The 20,928-nt window shown below is 35.8% G+C and overlaps 1 protein-coding gene across 1 annotated transcript; it reads right to left on the bottom strand.

The window, feature by feature from the left end:
- Positions 1-7,173: 7,173 nt before the first annotated feature.
- On the bottom strand, positions 7,174-20,780 carry LOC136823428 (neurogenic locus notch homolog protein 2-like). Its single transcript, XM_067079609.1, has 11 exons — positions 20,614-20,780; positions 19,414-19,629; positions 18,621-19,081; positions 18,149-18,330; positions 12,840-12,906; positions 11,599-11,894; positions 10,785-10,856; positions 10,244-10,286; positions 9,582-9,837; positions 8,570-8,724; positions 7,174-8,182 (listed from the first exon to the last, which is right to left on the bottom strand). Exons 1-11 carry the CDS (start codon positions 20,762-20,764, stop codon positions 7,313-7,315), a joined length of 2,769 nt encoding a protein of 922 aa, XP_066935710.1. The 5' UTR covers positions 20,765-20,780; the 3' UTR covers positions 7,174-7,312.
- Between the last annotated feature and the right edge of the window lie 148 nt (positions 20,781-20,928).

Here is a 20,928-nt window from a genome sequence, read left to right as displayed (position 1 = left end):
CATCATGTATTAGAGTCCCCTGCCCAGTTGGCGACCGAACGTCTTTGAACCCAGAAAAGTCATACAAAAACAAACCTCTGGAGAATTCCTTTTGATAGTTATCTGCCTTGACCTATTTCCTGTACTGTGTAAAAAAATTTTTTCGAAAGAAAAAGTAGAATCTGAAAAATCCAAATTTGCACGGAAGCACACTAAAAAGTCGGATTTTTCGAAAAAAATACAAAATGGCTACTACCTGTGGACAAAAAAGCTTTGTAAGAAAAAATGCTTCAATTGCCACTCCAAAAAATACTTGTCCAAAACGATGAGTATGTTAGAAAGCATTTATATAAAAATCAGCTCAATAGGGTTTCCTTTGTCTGAAATATTGATAAAAAAGTTGATGTAGACGTCCAGTCTGCGACCGACAAAATCGAAAGTAAGAAAAAGAAGACTCTACATTGCGATCAAAAACATTCCAGATGCTGAGAAAAAAAAAGACTTTACATTGCGATCAAAACATTAAAGGGGCATGTCCACGGTCTTTAACTTGACAACTCCAATGCGTATAATGGTATATTGAATCTTCGGGTAGACATAAAAAATTCCCGCGTTTTTATCAAATGAAGACTCTCAATAGACTGCCACTTTCAAAACAAAACAAAAACAAACTTTAGAAAAAAATGGCAACTTGAAGAAAAATTCAAAAAAAACATGCTGAAGGGAAGTGAGCTATTTTAAAACAAAAGAACGAGTGCAAAGAAATTAAATACGGGAAACCTTATGAGTTTTTTTATCATCCTGATCAATTCATGCAAGTAGAGCACTGATTTTCTTTTTTTAGCGATCAGTTGCAGACTGGTACGTCGGTCGGGAACTGGGCAATAGTACCGCTCGCTTCGAAAGTTTTTTATTCTAAGAAGATTATTGCCTCAAATAAAAAATAAAAACAAATACGAAGAGCATGTTAAAAGTTGTCTAACCGTTGGTCGAAAAGGATTTTCAAAAAAGTAAAAAGTAAAGTGAAAAATTTGAAAAAAAATTTTGGTCGCCAACTGGGCAGGTACTCGGATACTCTAGGCCAGACGATCTCAATCGAACATAATCGACGATCGAACCAGTCAAACCAAATCGAACGCAATCGATTGTCGAACGCAATCGAATCTCAATCGAGTATTACCGCAATTTTCAGATTCGATTGATATTTGATTGCGTTCGATTGATGGTCGATTGCATTCGATTGATGGTCGATTGCGTTTGATGCAACAAAATCAGACGATACTCTTGAGGATGAGAATCAAGATGAAACGGAAATGTTTGCTGACGATACTACAGAATCCAGTGTTGCAGATACTATTGATGAATTGATACCAAAAATCCAAGCAGCTGCCAATAAACTGCACAATTGGTCAGCTCTGAATGGAATGATAATCCATCCTGGAAAAACGAAAATCATGATCATTTCCAAACGTAAATTTATTGGTCCACTGCAGAACATCGCCATGAATGGAAGAAACCTTGAAATTGTGGACCACCAGAAGGTTTTGGGAACCACCATTGACGATTCCTTATCCTGGAGAGTACAAATTGATAAAAACGAAAAGCACTATCGCACAAAAATCAAAATGTTGAAACGTATGGTTATTCTTGGTAATGTTGTCATGTCAAAATTTTACTTTGCAACGATTATCCCATCCGTTACTTATAATATAACAGTATGGGGCAACAATAATGTTATCTTGAAAAAGCTAGAAATTCTGCACGTACGAGCTGCTAGACGAATATTCCAACCACCAGACCATTTGTCTGACGATGAGGTACTAAAGGCAGCTGGATGGATGAGTATTGAATATTTGTATAAACGAAGACTGTTATGTCTTATGCACAAAATATTTTACAGAAATATTGATTCAGAACTATCAAATATGTTTTGTATTTTGAACTCAAAATCTACTCCTCAACGGAGGGACAATCAAGTAAAAATTGCTAAACAATTCAAAACAACAAATCAAAATACTTTTGTTGTTAGAGCTTCCAAGATATGGAATGCAATGCCGAATGAACTTACCAATGAATCAAAATTTGACATCTTTAGGAATAAATTGAAAAATTTTAAAGATAAGATCAATAGATTTTCTTTTACATATAATTCATACAATATTAGAGATGACTATGTATTTATTTAGTTAATCTTTATCAAACAACTTACACATCATTTCCCATGAACTTTGCGTTACATTAAATTCTTTGATTACGAACATAAACTTTGAAGTCCTATCTTAGCTATATTCTTGGTAAACAAAACAATTCGTTTGCTTAATTTCCCTATCTCACTTTGATGACCTAGATTTTAAAATTTTATTTATTTTTAGATACATAGCTTTTAATTTTATATTGCACATGCGTAGGTTTTTATGACTAATAGGTTACATTAGGTTAGCTCAAGTCTAGTTCTAATTAACTCCTATAACAAAACTAAATCTCACTTAAGCCACATAAGCTTATCAAGCTTTTACTTTTTTTCTCTGGTTAACTATCCTTCAGAAATCTCTGCACTGATAATTCTTTTATCTCTATTTACAGCATATACATAATTCTAATACATTTTAACTATTTTTCATTTGTAATATAGTCCTTAGTTGCATGTCCACATCAGCTTAGTCTGCGTTTTTTTAACCTGCTTTATCAAATAAATAAAATAAAAAAATAAAAAATAAAAAAGATCGTCGATTCATTGACCCCAGGATTGTTCATCGCATTATTTCAACGGGAAATCGAAAGTAATTTCATTCGGCTTGTTATGTTTGAGAGCTTGGATGTTGGAAAGCTGCAAGAATAAAGCCAGAAGACCATCTCAATCGAACTGAATCGACGATCGAACCAGTCGAACAACAATCGAACCAATTGAATATTACCCAGAATTTTGACATTCGATTGCATTCGACAATCGAATTTCAATCGGTCGATTGCAATCAATTTGGTTCGACTGGTTCGATCGTCGATTCCGTTTGATTGAGATCGTCTAGTCTAGGAGCAGCCAAAAATCTAAGGAAGTAGGCCAATCAAACTTATCAAACATAATTGACTAGCAATAGAACCAATCAAATGTTATACAAGCGCAATCAAATGCAATTGAGTATTGCCCAGGAATCTAAGTTTGACAATCAAATCCAGACGGTGTCAATCGAACCAATCGAACGTAATCGAACGCGATTGAATAATTGCGATTCGATTGTCGAACGTAATCGAATCTTAATCGAACGGCCGATTCCTGGGTAATATTCGATTGTGTTCGATTGCGTTCGAGTAATGTTCGATTGAGAGTTGACTACGTTCGATTGGTTCGATTGATTGTCAATTACATTGGATTAATGTTCAATTACGATTATGTTCGATGAGTTTGATTGCGATTAAATCAAATTGGATCACTCTGTTAGAGCTTTTTAGCGTGGGTGGCGTGGCCGAGTGCTTAAGTACCATACCAAAGCGAATAAAATCTAATACACAATTGAATAGACCTTTTTTCAAAGAGGCCACCCTGTTGAATAATTATGTAGTCCAGCAGAAAAACAATGATAAAACCATGCATAATTATTACAATATGCATGATACAGTAATTATGCATGGCTTTATCATTGTTTTTATGGCTGGACTACATAATTATTCAACAGGACATCCTCTTTGAAAAAAGGGCTATCAATCGACGAACGTAATCGAATACAATCGAACGTAATCGGAGCAATCGAACAGTAAATCCTGGGTAATATTCGATTGCGATTCGATTGCGTTCGACAATCGAATTGCAATTATTCGATTGCGTTCAATTGCGTTCGATTGATTCGGCGTCGTTCGATTCGTTCGATTGACACCGTCTGGTCAAATCACAATTATTCGATCAGATTCAAACTTCTTGTCCAGACGATCGACAATCGACTTTCAATCGGTCGATTGCGTTCGATTTGGTTCGATCGTCGATTCCGTTCGATTGAGATCGTCTGGTCTTGTTCGATTTTATGATTGTAAACATTTTCAAAAATTCTAATAAAAAAGATCAATACCAACGTTTGGTTTGCATCAAGAATTGTAAAAAAGAGTCCAGACAGCTACATAATACCTGTGGTTCTGCAGTATAAAACACATCCATCCAGACAGTCAGAAACAAGATTAAATTTAAGCTCGTGGGTCCTTGCAGAACTGATGAAGTGCAAGGTCGTGATTTGTGAATGTTGTTGTTTTGTTTCTATGTACATTTCGCCTCGCTTTATGATTCGAGATGTTGAAAGCATGATTCGGTTTCAATTGAGCCAGCGAGACAATAACATTCTTTTCCGTGAATTCATTTGATTTTACCGGACCATGGATCAGATCACCCGGAAGAGGCCCGGAATTCCCGAGTTAAAAAACCGAGTTATCCCAAGTTATGACGTCATTTTTGGAATTTAGTGACGTCATTTTATATTTCATAACTCGGTTTATCAATAGATTAAAGCTGGTGTTTTTTATGAAGAAAAATAACTCGGAAAGCTAAAGGAAGCAAAAACTCCCGAGTTAAAAAAATGGAAAATAACTCGGAAAGCTAAAGGAAGCAAAAATTCCCGAGTTAAAAAATGGAAAATAACTCGGAAAGCTACAGGAAGTAAAAATTCCCGAGTTAAAAAAATGGAAAATAACTCGAAAAGTTAAAGTAAGCAAAATAAACCGAGTTATGAAATGTAAAATGACGTCACTAAATTCCAAAAATGACGTCATAACTCGGGACGACTCGGTTTTTTCGTAACTCGGAAAAAATAACTCGGGAATTCAGGGCCTCCACCCGGAAAATCCCCGGGCTGTTTTAGAGGGCGGATCGTCATCGGGGAGGGGGATGGGCGGGATGGAATGTGTCATTGTGGCGTAGTATGTACCTTCAGGGGAACCTCTCTCCCCCCAATACAGGATTATTTTTTTAATTTAGGTAGTAGGGCAATAGGTACTAGTCAGGAGTTTTGCCTGTAACGCCAGTTTTTTGGCCCTAATAACTTTTGTCAGGCCTAGTTTGCAAACCTCTCTCAAAAAAAGGCTACTATTTTCTTGTGAATTAGTAATTTTGTCCCGCGCACGAAAGATGTAACGGATCCTAAAGGCAGGCACCTACTTACTCTTTAAAGCAATAAAGGGTAAACAAACCATGAAAAACAAATCTTTCGGAAATTGGGACACTCTTTCACCAATTTTGCCTCCCTATTTCTCGTAAAAATTCAGTGTCTCTCTCTATGATGGGTCGGTTTTCTCTCTATGTTTCGAAGGACAAGTCCGCACATAACCGACATTTTCAAACGCCCTTTTCCCCCGGAATTTACTATACTTTACTTTCCGCGCAATATATATAATGAATTTTAATCATCACAAATACGACATTATCAGTTATATTTTCGGAATATTATCTAAGATATAATTTTGAAAAAAAATATTTACAGGATAAGTAGGACGATAAAAAATAATTTTTAATTAACTGAACATTTTACTGAACTTTCCACTAAAAGATCTAAGTAGCAAAAATAAAAATGCAAGATAAAAATTTGTAAAAATTTGTCTTTTTAAGTTAAACATTTCGAACTATTTCGTATTATTCGTATTTATTAAAGTCGACACAGTTTCCCCAGGGGGTCTCGTAATTTGATCAAAAGCCAGAATCAAAGACTCTTTTTCATATAACATTTCCTTCAATCTGACCCGGTAGGATTTTTTCAGACAGTGGGGATGAAAACATTGGACTGAAACTCAATGGGGATTGATATTCCCATATTTTTTATGGCTGGGGATTTCAATTCTTTGTTTTCAAGTCAGAAAATTCAGTGGGGATGGGAAAAATAGCATAATAATTTGCCGTAAGGATTGATCTATTCTAATTATTTTCAGCGGGGACAAAAGTTAGAGTATAATTTTACACCGGGGACCATATTTTGGCAAATTTTTCCAGTGGCAAGGGTTCCCAGTAAGTCTGTGAGAAGGGGTATTTTGACGAACAAGAATAGGAATCAAAATAAAAAAGTTCATTAGGCGAGATTAATTCGATTAGTTGTTTTACGGGCCCGACCGACCCTGAAATTCCAAAAATCGAAATAAAAATAAAATTGATTTTGGAAGTACACCTTTATTTTCATTGTTTTGCAGACAGTCAAATTTTCAAAATCTTGGTACTTTTTCCAAGGTTTTGAGAATTTTATGTTCAATTTTTAATTTTACCCATGAATTCGAGCTTTTTGTGTCTTTTTATTCTATATTTCCCATTTTTGTCAAGATTAGTAGTTTTGCTGCCTTATTAAAAGATTGAAACTAAAATCTATCGCTAGATTTAAAAAAATGTAGTTATTAAAATGTAATTATTTTTATTTTTTCGCCGACCGACCCTTTCTTTTGGGAGCTTGGCCCGTAAAAACAACAAATTAAATTGGCCTTGCCTTAAGGGCTCTGGACATACCCAATTTTTCGATTTTACACCAACTTAAATGGCAATTTCTGCATTTTAAAAATATTAATGGATAACTTTTTTTATATGTCCTGTTAAACCTACCTTTTTAGAATTTAAAAATCGAAAAATTGAAATGAAAAAATTAAATGAAGAAGAAAACGAAGAGTTTTTCGAAGAAGAGTATTTCACCTTTCAAAGCCCTAATCTCGGTAAAGATCAAACATTTTGGAATTTTTTTTGGTTCAGGTGATGTATCTATTTAGTATCTAAAAATACAATTTCGGAAATTTTTTGTGGAAGTATCTTTCCTTTAAAATCTCCAAAAAACCTCATTTTTGGCAATTTTCTCCACTAAATTTCCATACGAAAACAGCTATAACTTGGGACTGTAGCCAAATAGAAAGTTTTTCCGAAAAAATCTAAATAAAGAAATTATTTGTCATTAACTTAAAAAAAGTTTGAAACAATAAAATGATTTGCCCAAGGAGATTAGGCTTTTTTTTGTGAAAAGTATATAAATAGCGTCGTTATGACGTTTTATTAAGGTCCATGCCACACTTATTCCTTAATTACTCATGATGTAATTAATAAATTCATTTTTTCAAAAGCAGTTTGTTCTTAAACATGTCAAAGAAGCGAAAACATAAGGTTTTATCTTCAAATTCTGAAATTGATTTTTCACTATGAGCCCTTAAGCCAGAAATAGGAGGATTAACATCCAAATTAAAATCTCACTGATTATTGAATGAATGCAGGAGCATATGAAAATGATTTTCTTTTTAAGAACATCTTGTAGTCATATTAGTCAATGATCAAGTGATGATCTTCGTGAGTAAAACAAGAATATACCATCAGAGATCATTTTCTTATTTCCAAAAATGCTCAAAAGGAAGTGTCAGAAATGGGGCTATGTGGATCAGTCGACCATGAGGATGTCGTTAATGTTGGTAAAGGGTCAATCGAACAGGTCAAGGCTTGGTGAAGGACATTGCTGCCAACAAAGACATCATCTTCAAACATTCTATCATTATCAATCAAAGATTTATTCATCATTGAAGAAAGGTTGAAACCAAAATCAAAGCGATTCGTCGGGCTCTCCAAACCATCCGTAGAACAATCAACACTCGGACATTGATTCCTCTTTGTGTTAATTTTACATTTTTTTGTCATTTTTTTGGGTTCCTGACTCGACGAGTTGTTTTCAGACTTGTTGTCATGGTTTCGTAAAAGTTTGTTTCCATTCATCTCTTTATATGGTGAACATTCGCCTGATGTGTAATCATGCGTTATATTGGAATGTGTTTCACTCCACTGTCGTTTCCTCGTCTCTTGGTGTGCACTCTCGCAAAAAGGTAGCTTAATCTCAGGTGAGAGGCTAGACAGACTATCATCATGTGTACTTGAAGAACAAACGCTATCAAGTTTTTTACGTTTACGGGAGAGTCTTGCTCGTTTGTCCACAGTTCGCTGACTGCGATCCTTCTTTTTCGGCTTTGTCTCTTTTTTCGTGATTTGCGATTCGACCTTTTTCTTAACTTTCTGCTGACGCGGCAATAAATCATCATTAGAACCCTTTTTCTCTTCATGATCGCGAAGTAACATTTCCAATCTCTCATTCTTCGATATTTGACATACCGCAAGAGGCGTTAGTCCGTCCGTATCTCTGATCGATGTATTAGAACCACTCTGAAGGAGAATGATGGTGGACTGCTCTGAATCTTCAAGGATGGCCAAATGTAGAGGTGTTCGTCCCTAAAAATTATTAATTTAAATTAAAGTCTATTCGCCCTTTAGGTATTCGTACCTTTTTGCTAACACGTGGAAAAGATGCCAGCTTAATAATAATCTAATGAGCTCAAGATTGGTTGCAAAATATAATGCATGATCTTTTGAGCTGGGATGCAGAATATACAGGGATCACTAAAAACCAAATTGAGACTCTCCAGTACGTGATATCTTTTAGCCAATGAAATCGTGCGAATCTCACTGAATATTATCATTGTTTATTCAGTTTCTCTCGTTCGGTGATACTGATAGTTGAATGAAGAACTACTTCTCAGTTGACACACATTGCAAACACCACCAATCAACAAAGACCCAAAATAAAAACTAGAGATCTAAAAATCTTAGCAGCCTTACCATTGAATCTTGTTTGTTTACATTCGAGTTGACTTCCACCAACAATCTGACTGCTTGGTAATTATCAATCTGTGCCGAAACATGCAATGCCGTTTTCCCTTGCCGATTCGTCAAAGTTGTTTTGCTTCCAGCTTTCAACAGCTTTTGCACCTGGTCTGAAATTCGGAAATAAATAAAAACATCATGAAACATTTTCAACATTTTCGTTTCCAATGTACAATTGGGCTCTTCCAGAAAAGAACCGTTCATAGGGGGTTTAGGATATATTGTCCAGGGGTATCGAAAGAATCATAAAAAACTGCCATGTCCATGGGGTAAATTTTGTCCAGAGGGTCGATTTGATGCTTGTTTCCGGGTAAAACGCGTGTTCAGGGGATAAAAAATCGAAATGTCCAGGGATAGATCATTGAAATCATTGGTTGAAATCTTAAAAAGCCTTTTCGATGAAGCGACTAACAGAAGCCACTGAGAAGAAGAGACCACTTTCGTTTTTATGGTAGATTCGATACAAACATTGCATGGGGAATACTTCTGTCAATGTGTTTTATGTGTCAACTTTGTAAGCAATGTATTGTTGGAATAGGACAGAGAAAAGAGGTAAGTCTAGCGTAGCCTAATTGTCAGCTGGGGCGTTAAAGAATATGAGAGCAAAAATAAAAAACAAAACACACGTCATAAAGGCACAATTGTAGATGCTCAAATACTAAGAAACAAGTGTGCCAAATTTCAGCCAAATCCGACCATTTATTAAGTCTCAGGCTGCTTCAAAGTTTAAGCCTCGTTTTGGCGAAAAACTCGTCCCTAGGTCCCAAAAATCAAAATTTTTGAAACATGAAAAAATTACCGCCAGATATTCACCCAAGGAACAATGATGCCGAATTTCAGCCAAAACCGACCATTTTTGAGGTCTCCAGGCTACCCTAAAGTTTTTGTGACACACAGACACTCATTGTTTGATTATATAGCTCAACTGAAGTTCAGAATGAAGATCTACCATAAAATAATTCCCAACCTGTGGAATAAGCATTGCATGCTTCCATGAGAGGTGTTTCTCCGTTCCCATCCCTCATATTGAGATCGATTCCTTTTACTGCTATTAATTCTTCGAACATTTCATGACGTTGTAAAGCGATCGCTACATGAAGTGGTGTCCGCCCATTGTGATCTTGAAGATTGATATTCTTCAGGTCATCTAGCTGCTCTTTGAAGAGATCCATGAAGCCATAGTGTATAGCAAAATGTAAAATATATGGATTGTCTTTTATTATCTGAAAAAAGAAAGCGATTTGATTTTTAAGATATTATTTCCAGAACGTAGACACGGGCGGCAAATTCTGTGTAATTCCGGAGTTTTTATAACATTAAAAAGTGGACCCGTAGCTCAATAGAAGAGCAAATGCCCGCGAATGTCATGGTTGTGAGTCCGAGTCTCGCCGGATCCGTTGGTTTTCCAACGGTTCTGGTGGCTGGTCAGAAGACAACATGAGAGCGACTGTATTCACTTCATTATAACATTAAAAAGCTTTTGTTTATAGATTGCAGTGCCTATTTTTGTATCATTTCACGAAAAAACAAATGAGGGGAAAATCATTATAATTATATTTTGTTAAAACAGTGGAAAGAATTGAGTATAAAGAGAGAGTGCACTTTCGGAGGCTTTGTTTTGAAAATTACCTTTTCTTTATGGCCGCAGTCTGTTTCTTCTTCCTTGTTAGCACTAGTAGAAAAAAAAAAGAAATTATAAATGAACAGAATCTAAACTTAAAGAAAATTTCAAATCAATACTGTAACCAGATTGTCATTATCAAAAGAATTGTATTGTAGAGTTTACACCAACGGTATTTATCATTGGGCGAACTTTTTTAAGTCAAAAAATTTCGGGAAATGTGTGGAGGGTCCCTGGAAAATGGCAAAATTTGCACAAAACCCTTGGAAAAATTCTTTTCATACCTTAAAGAAAAGCTACACGAACTAAAATCAGTCTTTTACTCCCATGAAAATTAAAAAAAAACATCCTTTTAGACCCCCTGGAAATTCTTCTTGAGATACCCCCTGGAAATGTTTGTCCAACCATTTATATGGATATGAAATTGAATTGCTCATTAAAGACCAGGCAGTACAATGATGTACATTTTGATCATAAAATGAACCCTTGAGATTCTGTAGTAGATGTTGAATAAGCAAGACAATTTCTGAAGAAGAATTGATTGGACACCTCGTTGATGGTAGGCAACTTTCTTTTTCCAGATCTTCATCGTCGCTTTGGAGAATTGACATGCGAGACGGCCTGTATGAGAAATTGTAGGATTCAACTCAATTCGGGGTCTCTTTAAGGTCTGTAATACCCCACAGTCAGCAATCGTACGTTCTAGACAGGGAGTGACGCGAGGGTAGGAAGGCTACGAAGGAGTAATATCCACCAAAGCATGTATTATAGAAACTACACTATCATATCTTCATCCGGCTTGAGCAGCGAGAGCCGTGTGTGTTCATGAAGATATTGCCAATGAAATTCGCGTCTGGAATCGGCACAGTATTCAGGATTTTATTCCTTACTTCTCATTGTTACAGATTCACTTGTAAGTATATGAAGTATATTCATCTGGTGGCTGTCGGCGGGGCCGGCAGTGAGAAAGTCTACCCCCTTTTCTACTTGAGCAAGTGGGAGAAGTAGAGCGCCAAGCACCTAGTATCTTAACTATTTAAGCTACTCATTCGCTGAGTTGGTGGTGACTGGGGATCGAACCCACAACCTTGGACTGTAAGGTGAATGCTCTACCAGCTGAGCTACCCGGCCACACCGTTCGCATGTGCATGGTTGCAAAATAAAAAAGTTCTAACAAGATAACTGTCTAGTAAAAATATTGCAATGTTTCTCTTTCCAACCACGTAAGACCTTTCAATAAAAACTTGACTGACTGTTAAGCCAAATTACATAAACTAATGACGTATTAAAATAGGGAAATAAAAAACTTCCTCGATGGTATTTTGAGAGGGTAGAAATATTAAACGACAAGTTGTTAGATTACCTGATTTCTTTACACATTTTCCTTGGTACAGCACTCGATGTTTCGTTACGGGGTGAGTTGGCGAGCTCAGTGAGGGTAGGAGGTACCCAGAGTGAGGTTCCTTTCTGCCTTCTCTGATACCAAATCCCAAACATCAAGACAATAGCAATCACAAAAAGTGTGAAAAGCCATAAATATTTATTGATGACGTCATCCTCCCTCTGCGCGCTGTCTTTTTCTACTGCAACCGATCGTACTTTGAAAGGTAAATGATCAAGTTGCTGTTTACTGGCCTTGAAAGCGATGTATCTGGCCGCCTGTTCGGAGGGAAGAAGAAATTTATCACTACGAAGACTCTTGTTATTAAACTAGCCGCCAAACAACAGTAGCCTGAGGCGGGAAAGTTTTTAGAAGAACAAGATAATCTGACCCTTTGATTTCATGACCAAGAAAATACTACCTTGGTTATTTATAAATAAAGAAGAAAATCGAGAAAAGAGCAACAATATTTGAGAACCATAAAAAATCGTTGAAGAGCTTGATGCTGGATTTTGTCTTAACGGCCTCCATGTTATTTTAAGGGGCTGAGCTGAAGAATCTTTTGTTATCTAAAATTGGTATCAGTGGCTTTAACTTCAAATTCGAATTTTACAAAATAAATTTAAATTTATTCATTTAGGATGAGACTCATGTTCTTATAAAATTGTTCTTATAGAAAGAGCGTGTAACAGTCTCATTCCTATCTTCACTTAAAACGGAGAAAGAAGAAGAAAAATAATACAACTTTGCGTCACGAAGAAGGAAAGGCGGAGATTTATTCTTCTTAATCGCTCTTACCTTACTGTATATATTTTTTCCGAAACCCATTAAAGTTAACGTAAAACATAATCTTTAGGCTATTTTTTACGGGATGACAAATTTTGTCGATTCTCGAAATACGTGATGGCGTGATAAGGGTTGCTGACATAAGCGAAAATTATTTTGTAAAAAAGCAAGCGAAGAAAATTTGCTTAACTGGTTAACCTATTTGCGCTAGACGTGGGAGAACAAATGCTGAAGCAACAACTACACTCAGTTCCCAGTAACTCACCACCTTGATCAGATTACCCCATCTCAGCTACTCATTCACTGAGTTGGTGGTGACTGGGGCTCAAACTCACAACCCATGAAATGTAAGATGAATGTTCTATTGACTGAGCTATGTATGGTTGCAAAATGAAGAAATTATTTTGTAGAAACCAAAGCGAAAAAGATTAGCTTACCTGGTTCACAGTGTGGAAGCAATCGCTCATACAGCCTCCGTTGTCTAATGTCGTTCTCAGTGAAACACTAAAATACCGAAAAAATAAGATTATTTTAATGACGAGTTCGTAGAAAATTTCAGTTGATTGGTTTATCGAAGGTATATTCTTTAACCGAGGGGTAAATCACTCGAAAAATTATCGTACACCTCTACAAAAAGTCAAAAAAAAAGTCAAAAAAGTCAAAAAAAAGTCAAAAAGTCAAAAAAAAAAGTCAAAAAGTCAAAGAAAAAGTCAAAAATTCTTAGAAAAAAGTCAAAAAGTCAAATAAAAGTCAAAAAAAAGTCTTGAAAAAGTCAAAAAGTTTCTTGATTTGGCGGATGGGTGGAGCAAAATTTATGGGCGGTTGGCGTTTTTGGACAGATTTGGGCGGAAAATCTTAGGCGCCCGAAGGCGGTGGGCGTTTTTTTCGGGAAAAAGTCAAAATGGAAGTTTGAAAAAAGTCAAAAAAAAGTCAAAAAGTCAAAAAAAAGTCAAAAAGTCAAATGAAAATTCAAAAAGTCAAAAAGTATCGTACACCTTTTTTCAAGTGATTTACCCCTCGTCTTTAACGGTATAACCTATCCACATTCTTTCCCTAGCCTGAATCAAAGACCTCTATAGTAGCGCTAGACAGGAGGGTTGAAAAATTTGTGTAGGAGAGCAGATTTTTATGACACAGTAATTATCTATTCATAACATAAAAATATAATCACTGTGTCATAAAAATCTGCTCTCCTACACAAATCCCCCCCCCCTTGCCTACGCTACTACTATACAAAAAGAAAAAGTAGCTCCAAAAAAAGTAACGCAAAACTAAAAAAAAATGTTTTTTTTATTTGTCGAAAAAGGTTCGAAACGGATATCGAAAATTCTTCCGTTTTTGGGAAGGGAAGGCAGAAAGTCGGCAATAGAACAGTCGGTCAGTTACAGCCAAAAAAGTGGTACTCTAATGTCGTCACTATTATTTCTCCAATAGGAAAACTGCATGTAAAATCATTATAAATTAAACTAAATTGACTCGCTGTTATGACTATGGTAAAATTTCCGGTAAAAGTTGGTTATTCCAGAATTGGTCAACTTCATGGTGGGTAATCGGTAATCATGACCTGCACTCTTATAACTATTTTCTGTTGGTCTAAAAGGAGTTTTTGCATTTATCTAACGGAATGAAATTGTAAGCAAGGTCGTGATCACCCATCTTGCAGAAACTTCGCGAGAGAGTTAACCCCAAGAAAAATTCTGATAGGCCGAAAGTTGAAATATTTTGGTGCAAGATATTTGAGCCCAAATCAAGTTTTTTGGAAATAGCCACCACCTAGAAACACAAAGTCCGTGAAATTAGTGAACAGACGTTAGTATGTCTCCGAAGCCATTCGGATTCCGATTTATAACTTATACTAAAAAGGTATTTCACTATCTTCAATGTGAAAAAGTAAACTTTTTTTCCTTCAACAACAATTTGCAAACGCAACTTTTTCGTTGTTAAATATTTTTTCAGGAAAAGTTTTCGAACCACCTTCCAAGCATCTTGTTGATCAAGACGAAAAGAAACAGTTGCAGGTAGCTAGACGTTTATTTCTCTTATCTATCTATGCTCAAGACGCATGCGCAGTATGACTCAAATGCAGCGACGATCAAAAATTGATAAGCAGATGAATATTCTTATCTTTGCAGGGTTGAAAAACTTTCTGTTCAGACAAGTGAACCTACCTTCGAAGACGATCTATAATTAGCTCATTTTCACGCTACAATTAAATTAATTAATAAGTTCTACTAATGTTGTCTCACTGACTGAATTACGCAATTTTCTATTTGCTGAAAAATATACACTTTACAACCTTCTAACTTTTTCTCTGTTTAAGGTCATAACCAATCGTTTTTCAGCTCGTAAAAAAATCCAAAGCTTTCTCCAAAAACTCCTGCCTAAGTACCTTTTTATCAATCTTTGAGGAACAAAAGGTTTCGCTGAACTTAGTTATTTTTGATATCAAAAATCTTGGCAAGTAGAATTAAGAATATCATGCCAAATCTTGCGAAACCTTCAGTAAAAAACCATGAGAAGAGAACATCAGTCGGTTTGATATTTCGATATTTAGCAATACCGAAAGTTTATATTCCTTCTCCCTTTCTCTTGAAGTATGGCATGCCACAAAGACTAATCCTTTAATTAATTTTAAAGACTTTTTATAACCTTTCTTCAATTCCTAAGAAGAAAACAAAATGTTTACTATTTTTTAGAATCAGTATGAAAATACCTTTCAAACGAGGGGTCACTTTAATATTTCGGCCAATAAGATTTTTGCTGATTAGCGTCCAATGAATTTTAGACAAAACTCACTTTTTGGTCAGTTCTCGCTTCATCAATCTTTTGCTTGACATTTTCAAATACTTTATTTATAAAAATATAATCAATATAGTCATTATAAGGTGTCGCAGCTACTGATCCTTTTTCCCAAGTTTTCCGTATGTTGTCATTCATAGCCTCTTTTAAGTCCTTTTTTAATCAATTGATCAATTGTTACTTTTTTAGTGTATTGAGGTACCAAATATTTTTTCACTAAACTTTAACCCCCCTTTTATTATCATACATCCTACGGCACTATTATAAATAGCCCCAGCCTGGTAATGTATCATCAATTATTGTTGTCAAATTTTTCGTTGTTGTTAATAAAAGGCAAGACGCGATTTACATACTTTTTGATCACGTTACCATTTCCGACTTTGGCGATAGGTTTATTTTCTAGTCACATGATTAGAAACCGTGCACAACAGACCCACTTCCGTACTTTTTTGTATGAAGAAGCTTTAAAACTCTTAACCATAGAAAGAAACAAAAGCCTCCCAGACCGGGTTTTTTTCTAAAATGACTATGATATAATCTGGAGCGGGGAGAGTACTCTTCCTTGCAAAACACTCATTACACGTTTTGGAAGGTGATCTTCTGGTGGTGAAACCCTTTCCAAGTCCCCAGACCGCCATTTTTAGATTACTTTTAGCATCGCATTATCTAACTCTTTAGCTCACTTATGATTCGCAGACAGTTACAAAACTTTAGTGAATTAATTTCCCTACAACGAAAAGCAGGAAAAGGAAAAAAATAAAGTAAGGTGGGCGGAGAAGCGGGAAGTTAAATGTCTTCAAAGAGGTACAGGTTGTTCCTGTTATCTTTCTAATATTCACTTGCTTACTAATGATATCGGTACCCTTTGTGACCATTACCTTATATCTGTAAACAGACCCGATACGAAAATTTCTTACTGTTATACATGAGATACACTCTATGGTACAGAGTAGAATAAATCACGTATAACTCCTCAATCACTTTATCCAAAACGAAAATCATTTAAAATTGAATTCACAATCCCACTCATGCTCTTCAATCACTTGAAGAAATTTAGGTACCTAAAGTCCATTAGCTTTAAGGCGTGGTTTCCACCTACTATCGCACTGTGCGGTTTCCACCTACTATCGCACTGTGCGGTTGGGCAATAGCAATGGAAACTACACTGCGATAGCGATGATTTTCTTAACTCAAAAAATGCTGTGCAATAGCTTCCATCGCACAGTGCGATGGATATGGGTACAAAACTTATCATCAAAGAAAGCCGCTAATGCCTCTATTCATTTCGAGAAAAATATTTTGTTTTATTTGTGTCTTTGAATCTATACACACTACACTACAATATTTGGTGGAAACCACGCCTTACGGCTCTTTGAGCTTCAAATTTTGATATATCACACTGGTGGAAACATAGCCACTCCTAGCACCGTATTTTCTAACGCTATCGCGAAAGGTTCCTTTAGAGTTACTAAAGATTTTCCGGATTTCACCCAAAAAGTTGCTTACAGTATGGATTTTGAGCCGAATATGCCCAGCAACTTCAAAAATCTTGGCTTTTTGTCTCATTTTATGTCAAAAATACCTCAAATTTGGTATTCAAATACCATTGGTACACATTTTAATTCCAAGTAAAGCCGAAAACGCCTCTTTTCAGGTATTTTTGGCTGCTTTCCCTGTTCATACTCAGTTTCAGGGCTAGGTTGGTAAGGCCAAGTTTCTTTTGGTAAGGCCAAGTCTTGTTTTGCTTGACATTTTCCAAACAATGCTTCAATATCTTTTCAACGGTATATGATATGTTAAAATTGAAGTTTTACTTTGAAATTGAAAAAATAGCAAGCAAGACTTTAGGGTTATGTTGAATTAACTATTGATGGCCTTGATGGTGTCAAAAGCATTTGTTGTTTACATATCTGTAGTAACAGGTCTCGAAAACAAAGAGAATTTGTGGATTAATTACGGGGTCTGAAAATTAGCAATGTTAACAAAATTAGCTAATTAATTAAGCTCTAGTTTAATGCTTTATAGACTGCCTGCTAAGGTGGTCTTTTATATCAAGTATACTATTTGAATAGTCCAAAGATTGACCTTAAACATGCGAAATTATGATAGAGTTTAGTAAAGACCTGTTTTCAGAAAAAGCCGAATATAGATAAAGCGAGTGTAAAATAGGCTTCTGCTAATCATATAACGAATAATTTTAGGAAGTAAAGAAAGTATATCTAAAGAGGTCTACAAATCAGACCAAAGGTCAAAGTATGTAAAATATTACTTTTTTCATGTCATTGAAGGTATTCTAAAATAGCCGCTTGTCTTTTACTTAGTAATTGAAGGTCAACTACATCCCTATACATCCCTGGCTTTATTTACGTTGCTGATAGACGCCGGAGATACATTGGAAAGTTGGGAACGGGAAGGTCATAGTGTCCTCCCCCCCTTTATAAAGGGGGGAGGATTCTGATTTTGGCCCTTTTTATAAAGTATGGGGGAAAATTAAAAATTTGAAATTTGCTGGGGGGAAATAAAGAGGGGGGAAACCATAAATTTAGGAGATTTTGACTGGGGGAACTTCACTGATCTCAAGGTGATCTTATTGCAAAACCTGTTTAAGCAATAAAATCAGCAAATCTTTTGGGATAAACCAACTTTTCAATACAATTTCATTTTTCCAGCACTTTCAAGGCTATTTTTTCAAGCTTTCCAAAATTTCAAACTTGATTTAAGGCATTTTTATGTTAACCATATGGGGAACCGCAAAATCTTCAAATAGCTGGAGGAATTCAAAAAAGAGGGGGGAACCGAAAAATTTTGAAATATGGTGGGGGAAATAAAATAGGGGGGAATGGAGAAAAATTTTGATTTTTAGTGGGGGGAACCAACCCAGGAGGACACTATGAAGGTACTGTTAGCAAAATATACTAGAAGAAAAAAAAACGGATAATAAGTAAACCTTTGACGATCGGAGCTCTTGACATTTCGTTTTCGCCGATTCACCGTTTCTTCTCCTCCTCTTCGGATCTCCACAACGTTCACGCGTGAATTTAAGAGAATGCTCAACGATCTCTCGATGGGAATTTCTTCAATAGTTTGATTCTGATTGGAGGAGATGTCCAGAACAAGTTTACCAGGTAGCTGGAACAGAAAAATTATTATTCATTTCAAATTTGCGCGACAGCCAGGAAAACAAATTGTCGGCTTAAAATAAGATTAGAAGGTAAAAATATTTATTCAGACCCTACGGCACACAAAGTTTACGCTCTCTAATTCGACTTTCTACTATTCGATAATATTGAAAATCACCGTCAACAAAAACCTCCCCTTGAAAATCGAATTATAGAGTCGACTGCAAAGCGGAAATATATTTTTGACAAACATTCGAAACGAGAAATGAATTTTTCTTTGCTTGCGGTTCGACAACTCACCAGATTCTTAGTAACGTTCGAACGACATTCCAACGCATCGTACCCACATCCAGCATTGTCACATTCCTTATCACATCTCTGGTTACCATATTGAATCGAACATTTTTCCTCTAAATCACACGTGCTTATGTTACGACAATCTCCACCATCAAAAAGACATTCCGCAATATTACATTCAACATCACAACGTCCGTCGCCCGTAGCTTGACGGCAAGACGTTTTACGACAGCCTTTGAAAGGGTCAATTCCTAGGGTGCATCGATAATGGTCAAACTGACATTGTGGTATATTACATGCCTGGTTACACTCGCTGAATTGCTGATTACATTCAGAAGGGCACGATTCATCCTGGCAAGTGAGGCCACTCCACCCTTGGTGACACTCACAAGCACCTTTTTCACACAGACCGTGGACACACATTTCTTTGCAACGTTCTTGAAGATCAGTCGAACATTTTTTCCCTGAAATTAAAATTTCAAAGATTTGGAAACTCGATTTTTCGAGGTAAGAGAAAATAAACCCAAGGTTTAAAGTTACTTTTTTCAAAATATAGAATGTCGCAATTCCCTTGACCTTTTGCCACTGTCAATGTGAGTTGGTGTTGGTTTTAAGAGAGCTTTTAAGAGAGTTTAAGAACGTATCCATAGAATAGTGGTTAAAAATCGTAAGTCAATGGCTAATGATATAATTTTGGGTATCATCATATACATAAGTTATTGATCGGAAAGAATTCTAGAATCAATATTGTCAAAGCCAGAAAACTTACAATACATTAGATACAAGGCTGACTTACCGCCAAACCCTTCTGCACATGCGCAAGAAAAACCATTGACATTATTGAAGCACACTCCACCATTCAAACAGGGTGCATTTTCACAATGGTTGATTTCCGTCTCGCAAAACTTTCCAGTGTAACCGTCCAGACATGCGCATTGCGTTTCGGACGTCGTTGTTGTCGTGTTGTTATTGGCAACACAAACACCTCCATTCAAACACAAGCAATTCTTTGCTACAAAGATAAGAACATGACATGATAAAAAAGAGTGAGAGATAAATTAAACAAACAAAATGATATACCCAACGCTTACAAAAGGGTTCTTCTCCAGCCTTAAAAAGTTTAGAGCTTTAATATTTAGGTAATTAGTTTGAAATTAAAAGAAATGAGGATATAAGTACAAACAATTCTTAAAATACCACTTATCAGCAAATTTTCCACTCAACTCGATCTCAAACCCCTAAACTTTTAAGCCCGTTTTCTTGGTTTTACTACCTATAAACAGAGACCTCGGTGTTTCCATCAAAATGTGTTTTTTTTTATACCAAAAAGATGAAAGGTAAAAGAAATATACTCTAAGCATCGTTAAAAGTGAAGAAAATAAGTTAAGAATTATAGTATTTTAAATTATTTATCAAATGAAGAAGTTAAGGGTTAAAAAATTTCATATTTTTTCGACTAAGAAATTTTCACTATGTGAAATTAATAGACGAGTGTGATGTACGTGGAGAGTGTAACTTAATTGTTCATAAAAATCAGTGATTTTCAATTTAAAGACTAAAGTTCAAGTTGTTGTTCTTAATTTGTTCTTAGGTTTTGGTCAAATTCCAGCCTCGTGTTCTTATAAATTTATCCTCATAAAACGAGCGTAGGTGTTAACAGTAGGAATTAAGGGACCGATTAACTCTACTTTTTGACCATTTTTCTGATAGTTGAGGTTTAAGAGAAGCATCTCACATCAATTTTAAGATTGAGCATTTTGACCACATTCGACGCACGAAGTATGAAAACAATGTCGCAATATTTTTTGGGCTTAGATAATACGCTTCCTCCTACTTGGCCATAAATTAAGAAAAAGGAAAAGTAAGGTAGCTTTTGTAGCTGTTACCTCATGGTTGATAAACCTGTCTACCCCTCCCCCTTCAAGTGTTTTATGGCCCTCTAAGGTTCTCAGAAAACAGAGAAGAAAAATATGAGAAAATTTCCGAAAAAAGTTACCTTTAGTCCTTGAGTGTGAAGCAGAAAGAAAAACCAGCAAAACATACAAATATACCATTTCATTCAACTTGTTTATAATAATTTCATTCAAAGTTTTCGACGAGCAGAAAGGTTTATACCAAAGGGAAGTGTACGGCAAGAGTGAAGTCATCTTTGTCCTTCTTATCAATCCATTGATAAAGCCCTCCCCCTTATGATGAGTATAATTACACCTAATTTAAAATCACTGATTCATTTTAATGATTGTTGCCAGTCTTCTTTATTCAAATACCTGTTGCGACGTTAGTTGCTATGGAGTAAACAGTTCTGATTGGT

The sequence above is a fragment of the Clytia hemisphaerica genome, unplaced genomic scaffold (assembly GCF_902728285.1).
Source record: "Clytia hemisphaerica strain Z4C2 unplaced genomic scaffold, Clytia hemisphaerica genome assembly, whole genome shotgun sequence".
NCBI lineage: Eukaryota > Metazoa > Cnidaria > Hydrozoa > Leptothecata > Clytiidae > Clytia > Clytia hemisphaerica.
Note: the sequence above shows the minus strand (reverse complement) of the source record. Positions and strands in the feature narration are given on the sequence as shown.